Source organism: Stegostoma tigrinum, chromosome 13 (genome assembly GCF_030684315.1).
Source record: "Stegostoma tigrinum isolate sSteTig4 chromosome 13, sSteTig4.hap1, whole genome shotgun sequence".
In the NCBI taxonomy this organism is placed as follows: domain Eukaryota; kingdom Metazoa; phylum Chordata; class Chondrichthyes; order Orectolobiformes; family Stegostomatidae; genus Stegostoma; species Stegostoma tigrinum.
The window spans coordinates 68,026,609-68,044,836 of NC_081366.1; the positions used below are offsets into that span (position 1 = coordinate 68,026,609).

At 43.7% G+C, this 18,228-nt stretch overlaps 1 protein-coding gene across 5 annotated transcripts in view; it reads left to right on the forward strand.

Moving 5' to 3' along the window:
• LOC125458425 (serine/threonine-protein phosphatase 2A 55 kDa regulatory subunit B beta isoform) overlaps positions 1–18,228 on the forward strand; it is a 525,757-nt gene that overhangs the window by 424,442 nt on the left and 83,087 nt on the right. For 4 of the 5 annotated variants that reach the window (XM_048543679.2, XM_048543681.2, XM_048543682.2 and 1 more), the window contains one exon: positions 16,820–16,917. In XM_048543679.2, the coding sequence (XP_048399636.1) occupies positions 16,820–16,917 (98 nt within the window). Of the gene's footprint in view, positions 1–15,260; positions 15,322–16,819; positions 16,918–18,228 lie in introns of those variants that run through there. The other variant, XM_048543683.2, reaches the window with a different exon arrangement.

Consider the following 18,228-nt stretch of genomic DNA (forward strand, 5'->3'; position numbering starts at 1 on the left):
GAACCCTCACTTTGGCTTCAGCATAAGTGTCACCGTTTTCAAGCCACTAAAAGTTCTGTTGAAGAGTCACCGGACTCGAAATGTAAACTTTGCTTTCTTACCACAGATGCTGCCAGTCCTGTTGAGCTTCTCCAACAATTTCTGTTTATGTCTATCAAATTCTAAATTGCTGTTACAAATATGGGGAGAGGGCAAATAGAGTAAGGGATGGAAATTCCAAAACTTAAGGCGCAGGTTGCAGAAGGCAGGTGGAGCGATGGAAATAGAGATGCAGAAGAGGCCTGAATTGGAGGAACACAGCAATTGCAGAGAGTCACAAGGAGACAAGAAATGTATGCTGGAGTAGGACATTTGGACCCTCAAGTTTTATCTGCTAGTCAGCAATGTTTTGACAGCTCACCTAACCTGGGTCCACCTGCCCACACTATTCCGATATCCCCTAATTTCCTGGGATAGCTGAGGTTGCTGAGTTACAAGGCTGAAACCACAAGGATGAGAACATTGAATTTTAGCTGTTCCTGGACCAGATACTGGTGTAGCTTGGTGAGAAGCAGGTTACAATTCTGCACTACGTTGAAACTTGAAATGCGTTTATCCCTCAGGAAAGTTATAGATGCAAAAAAAGGAATCAATCATTTTGAAGCTTTCTGAATGTGTTTTGTTGAAACCCAAGGCCAGCTCTGAATACAGTGTTGTAGCTGCAGTACATAAATTGGTTTCAGCTTTAATGTATCTGCTATCTAATTTCTTGGGGGCTTACTGCACTGGAGTGTGCTGATGTAATTATGACAGCTAACTCGCCTGAGTGATGATATCCTGTTTGCCATGTTATAACGGGAGGTGAATGTCTCTTATCACGAGCCGGCACATTTGAACATAAAGATGGGATTTGACCCCTGGCATCTGTCAAAAGCAGACAGGAAACAAATCACATTTGCATTTAAATGTCCAACCTGTTGCAAATTCAGTGTGTATTGGAATCTGGATTCCTATGTGCAGCCCAAGATTTGGCTAAATCCTAAACAAGTGTGCACTTTATTTTGACCTACCTGAGGCTTTCTTCTTTGGCCAGATATCCCACCAAGACCCAATTTCAGCCTCCTTGTGTGTTGCCGACTTTTATATAAGGTTGTTGCACCTCAGAAGGTTGTGCTGATATTCAGGTACCCGGGGGGCCATATTGGATGATCTGATTCTGGCTTTAGCTGATGTGCACAGTTCTTTTCCAGCAGGGACCAATATTCGCTGTCAAAGTCCCAGGTCCCCAAAATACATTTACAAACTGTGCAGTTGGATATTGCAGGATGTCTGTACGTATCACAACATGTTTTGTTCAAATTATTCTCTGAAGTGGCACAATGGCTGAATGTAGGTCATAGGATCGGAGGTCATCTGAGCAGCTTAGCTGCTCTTCATAAGACTGGGAGTTGTATAATTGGCCACAGTACCCTGGAGGGCAGGATGAACATTGACAATAATACTGTCTGCAGTCAAATGGCATACCGAGATTGCACTTGGGCCAATTATCAGGGAGCTGTCAGCTATCACACGGAGAGCTGTAAAAAAGATTTAGTTAATTTTTAAAAATTGCTCAACATCTGAAACAAATGCAAAGGGTGCTGGAAAAAATATTCAGCAGTTTGGCAACATCTGTGGAGAGAGAAACATCAAGTTAACATTTCAGGTCTGTGATGTTTTACCAATACTTTGCTTTCATGTAAAGGAGCTGATAATGGGTAAAATATGGAAACTAAGTATAGATCCAGAGAAACTGCAAATATTTTGCAGGATGTGCAAGAAAGAGAAAATAATTATTAAGATATATAATTGCTGAACTCAATGCTGATGCTAGGAGCTCATAAGCTGTCAAATGGAAAGAGGAGCCACTATTCCTGAGGTCAGGAGTGTCAATGACAAATTGTTTACAGCTACATGCCCAAAAATAGTGTAATTGGATGATAGTGTTTGGAGCCAAGGCTGGCCAGCTGCTTACTTGTATCTTCAGGTCCAGCTGTAGCCCTTGGTCTCAGCTGAGCCAACCTAGCTAAGTTACAGAGCTTCGCTTCACCTCCACTCTTGCTGCCTGTCTCGCCTCAGCTGCAAGCTAAACTTCAAGCCACATTGCTTTCTGTTGACATTACCCAGTAATTTAACTGGCTGGCAGCTTCAGCCTCCACTGAAAAGAGAAACCAAGAAAATCCAGAGGGGAAATGTAGTAGAAAGACACCAGGAATGAGGGGCTTTGGTTACCTGGAGAGACTGGAAGTGTACTCTTTTCTTTTTCTGAAAATTGAAGGGTTTTGATTGAACTGCCAGGAAGAAACTGACAGGGAAGCACCAACCAAATGTTACCAATTTAAAGATAATTAGAGAAAGGAGCAAGACCAAGATGCAAAGAAAAATCTTATGCACTGAGTTGTTTTGATCTGGAATAGACTGCTTGATAGAGTGTGAAACCAGATTCAGCAGTAATTTGAAAAGGGAAATTGGTTATCTGTTTGAAAAGGGCTGTGGGAAAGAGTAAGGTAGTGGGACAAATTGAATAGATCTTTGATAAAGCTAACATAGGCACGATGTGCAGAATGGCCTTCCCCTTGCAGTGCTGTATCATTTTACAATTAAGCTGATTTGCAGCTATCTGCAAATCAATCCCATCAACCCAGTCAAGTTGAAGTAAGCTCACATTTTTGTCGAATACTCTGCTCTCCCTCACCATCTGCTGTTTCCACTGTCAGAACACAGAAATGATTTTCGGTTCAGGTTGACAAATATCATGAGCCCATCTGGACACAGACATGTGTATAGAATTCATCCTGTCCAATAGGAACCGCATAAATATCTGCTCCACTGACCTCGCAAATGGAGCCAGTTGGCTAAGAGCTATGGACAGCAACTTCCAATTAAAGTCCTTGGCGCGGAGCTCTCTCTTGGGACAGGGACAATGCTGGACATTACATCTGCTGCTACTCTCTCTTTGTGACTGTCAGATTTTAAAATAGAAGGACATGTTTAGGAAGCAGGAACCCAAAACAGAAGTAGGAGAAAGTTAATCTTTCAAGGAATTTTTGAAGCTGATAATTTGCTGTGGAGAGAGATTTGCAGTTCGTTTTTGTGTAAACTGCTTTTCAACTCCCAAAGTTTACTTAGGGTTTGAGGGGTATGTAGTTACTGCACTGCAGTGTATTTTATGTGTTAGCTGTGCCACGGTACTCTGTCTATTGGGTCAGAAAGGCACAGCTTCAAGTCCCACTGTGGAGGTTGCAGGCCACCTTTCAGATGAGACAGTAAACTGAGGCTCCTTTGGCCATCGCAATCTGTAGCCATTTTGAAGAAGAGCAGGGCAGTTCTTCCCTGTAGCTTGACGAATATTTACCCTCCAACCAGTGTTTCTATAACAGGTTAACTAATTTTAATACATTCTGCTTTTGCAAGCTTGCTCTGGACAAATTGGCTGCCATCTCTCCTATGTTACAACAGTGGCTACATTTCAAAAAATGTACTTTATTGGCTGTGAAGTTGTGGAGGGCTCTTTATAAACTTACGTTCTTTACTTTTTTGAACTTTATATATAGTCATTTAAAAGCTTTTGCCCATGTTTTTGTAATCTGCTAAATTAATCTATTAAACTAATAGTTTATAATAGTAATAATATATAGTAATAATTACACTTTTAGAATCCAGCATTCACTCAGCTGAATTCTCAAACGCAGGCACCATTGTTGGGCCAGTGCCTACGGAAAGACCATTTGGCCCAGCGGGATTGTGCTGGCATTTTGTAAAAATTATTCAATTAGTCCAGTCCTCTGCTCTTTACGCATAGCTGTGCAATTACTTTCCCTTTCCACTATTGATCCAATTCCCTTTCAAACTATATTGTTGAAGCTACTTCCTCCATTCTTTCGGGCAGTGCATTCCGTAACAGCTATTAATCATCATAACAATCTGTGACTTTTAGTTTTACAATGTTCCCGGACTGTGGGTGTTGCTGGCAAAGCCAGCATCGATTGTCCTTGCCTCATTCCCCTTGAGAATGTGTTGGTGAATTTAGCACCAGGGCCCTGCTTTAGATGTAGTAAAGGGCCTGCCTTACGAAGGGGAGTACTGTAATCCGCAAACCCAAGGCCAGCAAAATGAGGTGTCGATTGATTTGCTTCACAAATCCATTTTGCCAGATTTCAAATTGCAATAATTAAGCATGTGTCACACAGAAATGTCATTGATCAAGGCTTATAATTTCACATCACGCTGCAGTCACAATTTGTTGGTGCTGACACCCGACTTCCAAAAACAGATGTCACCCTCATTCCGAATCTCAGTGATAAATCTGTCAGGAACTCTTGATTGGTTTCTCCTGCAAAGTGTGATAACTCTCGTTTATGAGACACCATAAAACAGCTGTTAATTCTCTCTAAAATTAGAAATGATTGTTTGCAGTGGCCAGGAGAAGTTCCCCTCCAAACCCCTCCCCGCTCCCCACCATCCTTTCCCGAAGCTTTCTGCCGTCAACTTGAATGCTGCTCTCTCTCTTTCAGGCGTGGCTGCTGCTCCTTAATAGCATGGCTGTCTGTTCCCAGCCTGTTCTCTTTTTGCTTGTCATTAATTTTAAACCTAATGAGTTGTTGAAAGATTAGGAGAATGCGCTGTATACATGTTGCAATCCATATACAAGGTGGTTTTAATTGTCCTCATGGCACCAACTATTGGCAATTGCAACATTTATAATGTACATAAGAACGTGTTGCTTTTACATGAGAGGAAAGGCATTTATCAATGTCTAGACCTGTTTTCTTGAAGCTAAAGCTGAATGCGAGCAAGATTGTGAGATGAAGGATGGGAAGAAGAGCAAGCAACAAAAACTCAATCTTCTTTCTAAAGTATGACAATTATGACAGTTGAGATCCTTAATCAAATTATTAAATGTCTACATGACAATGTGTAAGAGTGAAAGAGGAATGGATCTTTGGTGCTTGGTTTTCATTTTCAATATTTCTTCTCGGACAGTTCATTGGACACAGACTGGCCTGAAAATGGTGTATCATTTTGATAAAAAGTTTGGATCCCATCTTTATGGTTTACTTGAACTGCACTAATCTGAGTTTGGTTTCTGGACACCACCCCCAGGCCTCCTACCCTCCCTCGACCTCTTCATCTCCAACTGCCGTCGAGACATTAACCGCCTCAACCTCTCCACCCCTCTCACCCACTCCAACCTCTCCCCCGCAGAACGGGCAGCCCTCCGCTCCCTCCGCTCCAACCCCAACCTCACCATCAAACCCGCAGACAAGGGTGGCGCAGTGGTAGTATGGCGCACTGACCTCTACATCGCCGAGGCCAGACGCCAACTCTCCGACACCATCTCCTACCGCCTCCTCGATCATGACCCCACACCCGAGCACCAAACCATCATCTCCAACGCCATTCATGACCTCATCACCTCAGGGGACCTCCCACCCACAGCCTCCAACCTCATTGTTCCCCAACCCCGCACGGCCCGTTTCTATCTCCTTCCCAAAATCCACAAACCTGCCTGCCCTGGTCGACCCATCGTCTCAGCCTGCTCCTGCCCCACCGAACTCATCTCCACCTATCTGGACTCCATTTTCGCCCCCTTGGTCCAGGAACTCCCCACCTATGTCCGTGACACCACCCACGCCCTCCACCTCCTCCAGGACTTCCAATTCCCTGGCCCCCAACACCTCATATTCACCATGGACGTCCAGTCCCTGTACACCTGCATTCCGCATGGAGATGGCCTCAAGGCCCTCCGCTTCTTCCTGTCCCGCAGGCCCGACCAGGCCCCCTCCACCGACACTCTCATCCGCCTAGCGGAACTCGTCCTCACACTCAACAACTTCTCTTTTGACTCCTCCCACTTCCTACAGACTAAGGGGGTGGCCATGGGCACCCGCATGGGCCCCAGCTATGCCTGCCTCTTTGTAGGTTACGTGGAACAGTCCATCTTCCGCACCTACACAGGCCCCAAACCCCACCTCTTCCTCCGGTACATTGATGACTGTATCGGCGCCGCCTCTTGCTCCCCAGAGGAGCTCGAACAGTTCATCCACTTCACCAACACCTTCCACCCCAACCTTCAGTTCACCTGGGCCATCTCCAGCACATCCCTCACCTTCCTGGACCTCTCAGTCTCCATCTCAGGCAACCAGCTTGTAACTGATGTCCATTTCAAGCCCACCGACTCCCACAGCTACCTAGAATACACCTCCTCCCACCCACCCTCCTGCAAAAATTCCATCCCCTATTCCCAATTCCTCCGCCTCCGCCGCATCTGCTCCCACGATAAGACATTCCACTCCCGCACATCCCAGATGTCCAAGTTCTTTAAGGACCGCAACTTCCCCCCCACGGTGATTGAGAACGCCCTTGACCGCGTCTCCCGCATTTCCCGCGACACATCCCTCACACCCCGCCCCCGCCACAACCGCCCCAAGAGGATCCCCCTCGTTCTCACACACCACCCTACCAACCTCCGGATACAACGCATTATCCTCCGACACTTCCGCCATTTACAATCCGACCCCACCACCCAAGACATTTTTCCATCCCCACCCCTGTCTGCTTTCCGGAGAGACCACTCTCTCCGTGACTCCCTTGTTCGCTCCACACTGCCCTCCAACCCCACCACACCCGGCACCTTCCCCTGCAACCGCAGGAAATGCTACACTTGTCCCCACACCTCCTCCCTCACCCCCATCCCAGGCCCCAAGATGACATTCCACATTAAGCAGAGGTTCACCTGCACATCTGCCAATGTGGTATACTGCATCCACTGTACCCGGTGCGGCTTTCTCTACATTGGGGAAACCAAGCGGAGGCTTGGGGACCGCTTTGCAGAACACCTCCGCTCAGTTCGCAACAAACAACTGCACCTCCCAGTCGCAAACCATTTCCACTCCCCCTCCCATTCTCTTGATGACATGTCCATCATGGGCCTCCTGCACTGCCACAATGATGCCACCCGAAGGTTGCAGGAACAGCAACTCATATTCCGCCTGGGAACCCTGCAGCCATATGGTATCAATGTGGACTTCACCAGTTTCAAAATCTCCCCTTCCCCCACTGCATCCCTAAACCAGCCCAGTTCATCCCCTCCCCCCACTGCACCACACAACCAGCCCAGCTCTTCCCCCCCACCCACTGCATCCCAAAACCAGTCCAACCTGTCTCTGCCTCCCTAACCGGTTCTTCCTCTCACCCATCCCTTCCTCCCACCCCAAGCCGCACCCCCAGCTACCTACTAACCTCATCCCACCTCCTTGACCTGTCCGTCTTCCCTGGACTGACCTATCCCCTCCCTACCTCCCCACCCACACCTTCTCCACCTATCTTCTTTACTCTCCATCTTCGGTCCGCCTCCCCCTCTCTCCCTATTTATTCCAGTTCCCTCCCCCCATCCCCCTCTCTGATGAAGGGTCTAGGCCCGAAACGTCAGCTTTTGTGCTCCTGAGATGCTGCTTGGCCTGCTGTGTTCATCCAGCCTCACATTTTATTATCTTGGAATCTCCAGCATCTGCAGTTCCCATTATCTCTCTCTCTCCATATAAATTATACTGTTTCTTTTCGGTGGGGAAATTCTTGCCCTCCTGTCCAAATCCCATTGTTCGAGTCACAGCCTCACATAAAGTTTAGGGAAATCCGACAGCACTCTGGTGCCTCACGTCATTGACTGTACTTCATTTGTGGTCCTGGAGTGTACAAGCTGTCCATGAAGACTGTTCGCAGCTGCTATCCTTCCCTACTATTTATCCAAACTGTCATCCTGGCAGAAGTCAGTGGATGATGATGAGAAATAGGGACCAAGGTTAAAATTAGGACACCCAACCCAGTGTCCCAAAATATTCAATATTCATAAAATTTGGAAAAATATATTCTAAAACATGATGAATTAACGATTACAGAAAATACAGTCAAATTCAACTAGACACCAAACCTGATGTTCCATGCTCGAGGTGCCTTGATACCATGATTATTGACAGTATCAAAATCCCTAAGGAATTCGACAGTCTTCAGCCCCTCCCTGACCCAGTGCCACTGGGGCAAAGTGTAGATCCCTGTACAGCACCAACAGAAATCAGAGAACTCAGCAACACACTAGGGAACAGACAGGCATCTTGCTCAATATAACTCCATTCTATCCCAAGTGGAAGAGCTAATACCTAGGGCATTAGGTTGGTTAGTGTTTTTTAAACTGTTCAAAGTAGGTTTTAATTTTTAAATATATTTTGAAGATCTGGTTAGCCCTTCTTGTTTAAAGTGTTCCATTTAATAAAACACAAGTTTTAGTTTTGAGGGGCTGAATTGAGTAAATGGTGGCAAACTGTTTCACTGTCAGACAGACCTAGATTTAAAGTACTGGGCAAACAGGAATGTTTTGACTTGGTGGTAAGTTGTCATCATCTGGGATTCATCGCTTAAAAAAGTGGCAGAAGAAGATTCAGTGACAACTATCAAAAGGAAACAGTATATACTTAAAGAGGAAAAGCATAGTTAAATGGTTGCGGAGAAAGACGGGGAGTGGGAGAAACTGGTAGCTATAACTGATATGATAGGCAGAATAATACCTTCCAATTCTAATTTTGCATTGTCCCTGAAGACCAGAGTTGGAGGAAGAGTGTGTTACTGAGTGCCAGCTGTCAATCCCACGCTGAATGGCTGTTCAGTAATGTCCAATACAGGTTTGGTGTGATGCCCCTGTAGTCGAATAGCTTTCCCAAAAGTCACTAACTTAAGCTATTATATGAAGACAGACCATTCTGACTGAGGCCAGCGCCCATGGAATTGCTTAATAGCAAATGTTGAGGAGGAGCAGCATATGGGAAGAGACCTTTAGGGAAAAACGATCTCTGTTACTGCCACCTCTAAATGTATGTTGATGCCCAGAACACCTCTTAAACAAAAACAGCAAGCACTATAATGTGTTGCCATAGAAACTAGGTCCTTGGAACTGCAGCGCGCAGGCTTTAAAGGTAGATCCTTTAAGATCAAACTTTAAAAAAACAGCAGTTCTCTGCTTATATTGCAGATATTTAAATACTGGAGTCTCGAGGGGGTAAAACATGCATTTTTAATTAAAATCTTCTAGCTGTATCAGTTATGCACAAATAAAAATAAAGCCTTGAATCAATTGAATTCTTCAGTGAGGGTAAGGTCAGAGATAGCTGCGTTGCACTATAACATTGTGCTTATTGTGCAGGTGCTAAAAATGGAATATCCTTCTAATGAAGGACATTGTGCCTTATATCATTAAATATGATACATGAGGTGCATCTATTGCATTGTCTTACGATGGAAATAACACACCTTCACTCCATTTTCCTCTTCCTCCATTTCAGCTCCAGTAGTTAACAAATAGGCCAGTTGATAGGAATAGCTAATTTTGTAAATATTTGTTCATACATCACAGTGAGGGATGTCGCTACTTGTGTGATTTTACAGACATGTTTCAGCAGTAGCTCCAGCATTGCCCCAAAGCAGATACACCATATAACACAAAGGTACCTACGCACCCTGATCCAGCATTGTTCCAATTGCCAGGTGACAGCCTAGGCTCAACGGCAGCGCTCTCAGTTCTGAGTAGGTTGTGGGTTCAAGTCACACTCCGGAGACCTGAGCACAAAATTCAGACTTACAATTTACCCTTATAGCACTGAGAGTGTGCTCCGTTATTGATATTTTCATCTTTTGCATGAGATATGAAACAAAGACTTTATCTGCTTCTGTGAGGATATGAAAAAATATTCCCAATGTGAGATTCACGTATGTGGGTGCTCCCAATATTCTGGCCAATATCTATCCCCAAATCAGCATTAGTGAAACAGATCAACTCGTTATTACCCCTCTGCCCAAATCTTCTAAATTAGAAACTTACTGGATGCAAACCAGTTCCTTTTCTATTTGATCACATGCTGTTACTGCCTAGGTCAGGATTTATTCTTCATCCCTCTTTGCCTGAAGAGCATGAGGTGAGCCACCACCTTGTGCTGCTGTAGTCCAAGGTGTAGATACACCACACTACTGTTCAGCAAAGAGTTCCAGGACTTTAACCCAGCAACACTGAAGGAACTTTGGGACGGCATGGTTGCTCAGTGGTTAGCACTGCTGCTTCATAGTACCATGGAATCAGGCTCGATTCCACCCTCAGGCGACTGTCTGTGTGGAGTTTGCACATTCTCCCTGTGTCTGTGTGGATTTCCTCTGGATGCTCCAATTTCCTCCCACAGTCTGAAGATGTGCAGGTTAGCTGGATTGGCCATGCTAAATTGCCCATAGTGTCCAGGGATGCGCAGGCTTGGTGGATTAGCCATGAGAAATGCTGGGTAATGGGGATACATTAGGGAGGGGCATCTGGGTGAGATTCCCTTCAGACCATTGGTGTGGATATGTGGATAGGGTCAAATGGCCTACTTAAGCACTATTGGGATGCTATGATTATATGAAAATGGTGATCCAGTTCTATGCCAGGACTGAGAGTAGCTTAGAGAGGAATTTGCAAGCGATGATTCTTTCTTGCATCCAAATGTCTTTCAAATGTTGTAATTGTACCCACCTCTACCACCTCATCTGGCAGCTCGTTCCTTCTACACACTACCCTCTGTGTGAAAATGTGGGCCCTCAGGTCCCTCTTAAATCTTGCCCTTTTCACCTTAAACCTATGCCCTCTAGTTTTGGATTCCCCTACCCTGGGGAAAAGACCTTGGCTATTTATGTTATCTGTGTCCGTGATGATTTTATAAAGTTCTATAAGATTGTCCCTCAGCCTGCTATGTTACAGGGAAAAAAGTCCCAGTCCCTCCTTATAACTCAAATCTTTTGTCTCCATAACATTGTGTTTAGAGGGATATAGGTCAACCGCATACAAATAGGATTAGTTCATCTTGAGAAATAGGATTGGAATGGACACATTGGGCCAAAGAGCCTGCAATGATCTTAGGTGAGTTTCTGTGGTCTTGCAATGGCACTCAATGCTGTTACTGAGTGTCAGTGCTGGAGGGAGTGGATGTGGTGCCAGTAAAGTAGGCTGCTTTGTTCTGGAAAGTGACCAGCTCCCTGAGTGTTGTTTGAGCTTCTCTCATCGAGCCAACTGGGGAGTATGCCATCACACTCCTGATTTGTGCGTTGTCGATGGTGGACAGGCTTTGGGGAGTCAGAAGGTGGACCTGGATTCCTATCCTCTGAGGTGCTGTTGTAGCCACTGTAAGTATGTAGCTAGTACAGTTCAGTTTCTGGTTAATGGTAACTCCCTAGAATGGTAATAGCGGGGTTTTCAGCAATGGTAATGCCAATTAATGTCAGAAGGAGATGATTGGATTTGCTCTTATTGGAGTTGGTCAATATGTGGCACAAATGTTACTTGCCACCTATCAGCCCAAGCTTGAATATTACCCAGATTTTGCTGCATAAAGGCATGAACTGCTCTGTATTTGAGGAGCTGTGAATGTTGCTGAACATCATTTAAAATTCTGCGAAGATACCCACTTTAGACTTGTATGATGGAGAGAGGGCCATTAATGAAGCTGCTGAAGATGGTTCGGCCTAGGACACTCTCCTGAGGATCTTCCGCAGTGGTTACTTGGAACTGAGAAGCCTGACTTCCAACAATCACAACCATCTTCCTTTGCGTCAGATATGACTCCGCCCAATGGTGAGATTGCTCCTCCCCTCCAAAATTCCCGTTGACTCCAGTTTTGCTAGGGCATCTAGCAAATAGTTGCTGCATTTACCTACAGTATAACAGTGACAACACTTGAAAAAGTTTTTTATTGGCTATAAATCACTTTGAGATGTTATGAAATTGCGATATATATGCAAATTAATTTGTTATTCATTTCACGCATCAGTCAGTTTTGTGCCATTTCTGGCAGAGATCACCAAATTGAGAAACAGTTTTATTCTGAGTTCCATAATCTTGTGAAATTAGTTGGGATTTCTCAACCTTAGTGTTTGAACACAGACAACTGATTAAAGCAGATCATCTGGCTGATCCTAAACAAGATCAGGGGGACCCAATACATCTGATAGAGATTTTGTCCAACGTTTATGCTTTAATCAAAGTTGTAAATGTGAGAGTATCTATCCCAGGACACTGTCACCAGGCTCCCTCTCACGGCATAATTTTGAATGACTTTTTCACTTTCCCTGCTATCATTTGTTCCTAGTTTATTCTGTACATTGAAGAATTGCATTCATCTTTTTAGGACATCACTTTTGATGACAACTTCAAATCACAACAGTTTTCCACTTTGCATTCAAATGAATACTGCCATCCACCACATTTGTTCATATGATCGCTCTCCCTTTATCAGTATTAAAAACAGCAACTTGTGTTTTATCGTAATAAAGTATTCAAGAACACCTCTTAGGATCATAGTAGACAGAACTTGACAGATGCATCACCTAAGAACGTATTAGGATTAGTGATGATAAGCAAAGGAGCAGTCAACTTTGCCTGTTCCTCTTATGGAAACAACCACATGTTTACTTTCAGGTGTTCAACAGTGTCTTCTTTTAAAGAAACAATTTGATTCACTGAAGGTGGAGACTGAGCCGTAGGGTAACTGCTTATTATTACAGGCATTTAGTGCTGACACTGAGCATTGTCAGGTTCGGTCAGTTTTAGAATGAAACTTGCTGTGTCCTTTCTCAATATTGTGATCCAGCTTCAATCTCGGGAGCGGATCAATGTGCTGGGCCAGTGCATCCCTATTTACTGTGCCCTCTAGCTTCTGAGTGTGGTTGTCAATTTATGGTTGAGTTAAATAGAAAACAGTTTGGATCCCTATACCTTCCAGGAACTCATACCAACCTAAATTTGATATGGGAATGAAATTTGAGCGTAAGAGTTCCCAAAAGCAGCAAATGATAATGACTAAATAATCCCTTCTTGGTTTTGTCAAGGGTTAAGTATTGATCTGGACATTGATACTCCAGCCATCCTTCACAGTGGTGCTGGAGGATTTGTTGCACCTAGCTGAGCAGGCACCCTCTAGTATTGCAACATTCCCCCAGTATTATGCTAGAATGTCAGTCTGGCTTCTGTGTTTAAATCAGTACAGTGAGCCCTACCAAGGCACTGCTGACGTTCTTTGGGCAGAATGTTAATCAACCCCAGCTTTTGAGGTGTGAGAACTTTATAGGTAGCAGAGAAATAAGAATTTTATCCCATTGACCCCAGATTATATTCCCACTAATTGCGTAGTTTGAGTGATAAATCAACATTAATAAGTAAATAAACAGTAGACTTTCAGAAAAAAATTAGGAATGATCAGCCTCCGATGTGACAAATTGTAGAAAGGTTGCAGAGATACTGCAGACAGTTTTTGACTAATACACAATACTAATAAAGCATTCCCAACTTAATATGCCATTCCATGAAATGCAACTGAACTTCACTTTCGAAAGAATTCTGAAGACATTCCATTCATTTTAAGCACTGAGTGATCAGGCTGCCAGCCAACACCTAAAATAATGCATTGCTGATGAATGTTGGGTTTGGTGTCAATGCTTATGTTCTGAATACACCTCAGCCACAATTTGATGCTGCTGTTATCATTTAGGTAAATGATCCATTTCATCCTTAACTTGAACCTTACTGATGGTAAACTTTAAAGTCAGGAAATAGTCTACCCTTCCCTGCTGTTGTTTTTTGGCTTTATTTGAGCGTCTGGTTATTGGATACTGATGGTGATGCTATTAATTGTCATTGGCAGGTGATTGGGCCTTTTTGGTCAACATTGTGATTGCTTTGGTACTTATATGGCTCCCGCATCAGTTTCTGCCTTGGTCCCAGGTTCCCCTGTAGCCTGGTTTCATAAGCAGAGGGGTTGTGAGTGGAATTCGACACTGTAGAATTGGCAGTAAGCAAATTGGGAACACGTTGTCATGCTGAACTCTTGAAACTATGTAAAGGGCCTACAACATCCTTAACCATCTGCCAATGTGTCTGGTATGAAATCAGCCACTGGAGAATTTGCTTCTCCTTCCACGTTGTCCTCAGCTTCATTAAGTTTGTGGTATTCTGAAAAGTCACTTGCTGTCTTGATGCCAAGGGCATTTATTCTCATCTCTCATCCAGCATCCATTCATTTATCCAAGTCTGGATCTCGACTGTTTGGAGATCTGTATTTGAATAGTTCTGATGGAACTGAACTGAACATAGGACTTAGGTGACAAAGTGTGAAGCTGGATGAACACAGCAGGCCAAGCAGCATCTCAGGAGCACAAAAGCTGATGTTTCGGGCCTAAGGGTCTAGGCCCGAACGTCAGCTTTTGTGCTCTTGAGATGCTGCTTGGCCTGCTGTGTTCATCCAGCTTCACACTTTGTTATCTTGGATTCTCCAGCATCTGCAGTTCCCATTATCATAGGACTTAGGTGGTCAGGTTATTGACAGAATGGTATGGGACTATTGAGGATTTTTTCTGTTATGTTGCTAGTGATAGGGCCGGTTTGCTATGCCCTGGTTAGGTTATTTTTCTGGTTAAGACATATGTGAGCAATCTTCTGCTGTGTCTCTCTGATGCTGGTGTTACAGCTCTCCTGGAATAGCAACACATTCTGTTGTATAAGTCTTTGGCATCACACCCAGCATGTAATTTTCTTCCATATCTTTCACAGTCTCTCCATGGAGAGCGATTTGAGTCAGTGGTTGGGAAGCAAACCTTGTAGTTTGACCCAAAGCTGATGGTTAGACTTCCTATTATTTAAATAGAAGAAATTATTAATGGCTAAATTAATAGCCTAGTACATGATACACTGGGCCAGAGGTTCAAAGAAACTGAGTGCAATGAAACTGAGTATTAGAAATTGTGTATGATAAGCAGCCAAGCAGATGCTGCCCACTTTTCAACACTGTCCAACTTACAGCCACACTCAAGACAAATATCTATTCCATTGTCTTGAGAGGGATATGTGCTGGTCATATTTCCCACTGTTTCCTTGGGCAGATTGCTCTCTGATGGATCAGTTTGTGGAAATGTTCCATTGGCTACTTGGTTCTGCTGTGCACCCTGAATCTTAGCATTTGAGCCACAAACAGGTTTACGTAAAGTACTTGCCTTTCTTTCGATCATTCATCAAATTAACAAGCTGTAAATGGTAAAAGAGGAAATTAATGATAAAATGCACAGATTCTATTAATATCCAGAAGAAATAAACACCCACACACTCTATGCAGTAACTGTCTCAGCTCTGCCTAACTAACGATTTTCTGGTGACTGGATTGCAGCAATAATTTAGTTGCTCCATAACTCTTGTATGCAGAATGCGTTTCAGTAGGTATTTTGTAGTTCTTCAGTCAAGCTGTACAGGTAAGTCTGCCAGGAGGTTATGGGCAGCTTGACGCTGAGGACTTTGTAAAAGAAAGAGGCAAAGAGTTAACAGCCCATGAGATAAAGGGAAGAAATAGATTAACTGGGAAGTGGTGATGAGCTAATGAGTTGAGGATTTTTGTTTGAAGAAATGGAAAATAACAGTGTCGGAGACAGGCTGAGTTAAAGCAAAAGAGGATAAATCTTGATGTCAGTACCAGGAGAATGTAGATGAAGGACTGTTATATAATGTGGCTTGTTCACAGATTGAAGGAAGAAGAGAAGTTCAAATCAGTTGAAGTCTGACATTGCTGCTCATTCATGGGAGTGATTTAATGTACTGCATTATTCAGCCTTCTACGATCTATTCAATTTTCAGGTCTCACCAACAAAGATGTCATTTGTTACCTAAGATAATTGGCTGGCCATTTCATACTTTATTAAGTGCTTGAATTTATACTGATATTATAACCTGTGGGGGTATTGTTGCAGGCCTCATGCTATTGCCACATCTACTTCGAGGAAGTTTCTGGAGAGAAGTCACGAGGAAGTTTTGAAGGGTGATACTGTTATACAGATTCTCTAGTACTTTGCCTGATTTATAGAATGCGAGAGCCAGCTGGAAGTTTCCACGATAGTGCAAGCGTGAGAGGTCATGCTGCTGTTCACACAATTGTGCTGCATTTCTGAGCTGAAAAATGTGGATACATTGATGCATGGCTGCAGCATCCACCGTTAGTGTAAAGGCCACCACACCAGCTCACACTTTGAACTTGCAGGGTGGTTGCCCAGCAATTTTCCCATTTTAACAGAATTCAGAAAGAGGGGCTTTTTTTTTAAATTAGACCTTAGCTGTTCAGGGGCAATGTAAGGAATCCTCCTCCTCACTCAAAGGGCAGTGTAAATCTGGAACAACTTTCCAAACAGCGACTGAGTCACAATTAGAAATGTTAAAACTGAGGTTGAATTTTCTTAGTTGGATGAACATGTCACAGATTACAGATCCAAAATGGTAGCTGGAGAAAACAGAGTACAGATCAGCTGTGAGCTAATTGAATAACGGAACAGATTGAAGAGCTGAATTGCCTGATCCTGTTCCAGTCTTCCAAACTGGAAACAGCAACTTCTTTCAGAATAAAGCAAAATCGTTACTGTTTTCGGTTTTGGTCTGTGAGAATAAAGGAACATAAACAATATTATCTTCTGTCAAACTGCTGAAAAGCGCAATGTTCATTGATCAGATGTGTTGATGAAAATGACTGTTGAAGTCACCTGTCTTTTGTAAAGTCTTCCCATATGTCTGATCCTTTGGCTCCCACCGAATGACCAGCTGGAAAGTGTCCAGGGCAGTAACCTGGGCTATGAAGGAGAATTAGATGTGGGATAATGACTTGATAATGTGATCTTTGTGTGGGAGCGAGAAGTGGGGCTGATTTGTTTATTAAATGCAAAGAAAATCCCTCAATTTACATTCTGTCCTTTTGCTTTTGTTTTCCAGCCGACATAATTTCTACAGTAGAATTCAACAACACTGGAGAATTGTTAGCGACAGGGGACAAGGGGGGTCGAGTAGTAATATTTCAGCGAGAGCAGGAGGTGAGTTACTCTGAAAAGCTAGTATGTCTGCTTTGTTCCTATTAACCAGGATCCTGCTGATTCACAAGCCACAGAGTTATCAGGCTATAAAGCTTCCTAAGAAGTGATTTGGAAAATGTATTCCCCTGTCTGACGAGCAACCTTTATTTCTCGGGCTTTTATGAGGCTGCATCTTAATATTCTTTTCAATGCTGACAGATCCTTTCCAGCTGTCAAACTGTGCTCACCTTTTCTTTCATAACATATTGAAATGATTGCTACTTAGAGATTTTATTCTGCCATTTCTGCCTCCATCCACCAGGAACAGGATTAGGACATCATTGTCCAGAAGGGTCAGAAAATTATGGGTTTGGATTTCATTCTTGACACTTAGGCCACCATACCTAGGCACTAGAATCAAGGCAAAACAGATGCTGGAAATCTGAAACAAGCACTGAGAATGCCAGAGAAACACATCTGTGGAGGGAGACATAGCATTAACATTTTGAGTCCTGTTCGATGACGATTTCAGAATCTAGACACTGAGACCTCACTTGCAGCGCTGAGGAAGTGCAACATTCTTGAAGATATAATCTTTCAGATGAGACATCCACCCAAAGCTCTATCTGCTGCCACAGAGAATTTTAAACATCCCGAAGCATGTTTTTTTAAGAAGAGCTGAGAAACTCTCCTGCTGTCCAGCTTAATATTTGTTGCTGACCTTAAAACAGATTGTTTACTCATTAACATATTTTCAAGACCTGGGGGATAATTTGACAGACTGTTTCCAGAGTTACAAATATTGCCCTGTGTGATTGTGACCGCAGCAAACTCTTCCCCCTGCTCCCTCCTCATCCTGTCTGCCACTTTTAACAAGGTTGACCATACCAACATCACTGGATGCCCCTCTATTGTCACCCAGCTTTTCTTTTTAATTCATTCACGGGATGAGGGGCATCACTGGCTAGGCAGCATTTATTGCCCATCCCTAATTGCCCAGAGGGCAGTTCAGAGTCAACCATATTGCTGTGGGTCTGGAGTCATATATAGGCCAGACCAGGTAAGGACAGCAGTTCCCTTCCATAGAGGACATTAGTGAACCAGATGGGCTTTTCCCCCACAATCGATAATGGATTCACCACATATACCTCATTCCATTCTTATGTTTCCACATCTAGCAAAAGATACACATGCACCAGCTTCTCTTCCCACTCCAGCACCATTACTTTTACCCTCCGCACCCCAGCAAGGATCTATCCTTGTACCCTGCCCCCTCAGTCCTGTCACCTTAAAGGATGATGTTAGTTTCCACATCGGTACTGGTGACACCCA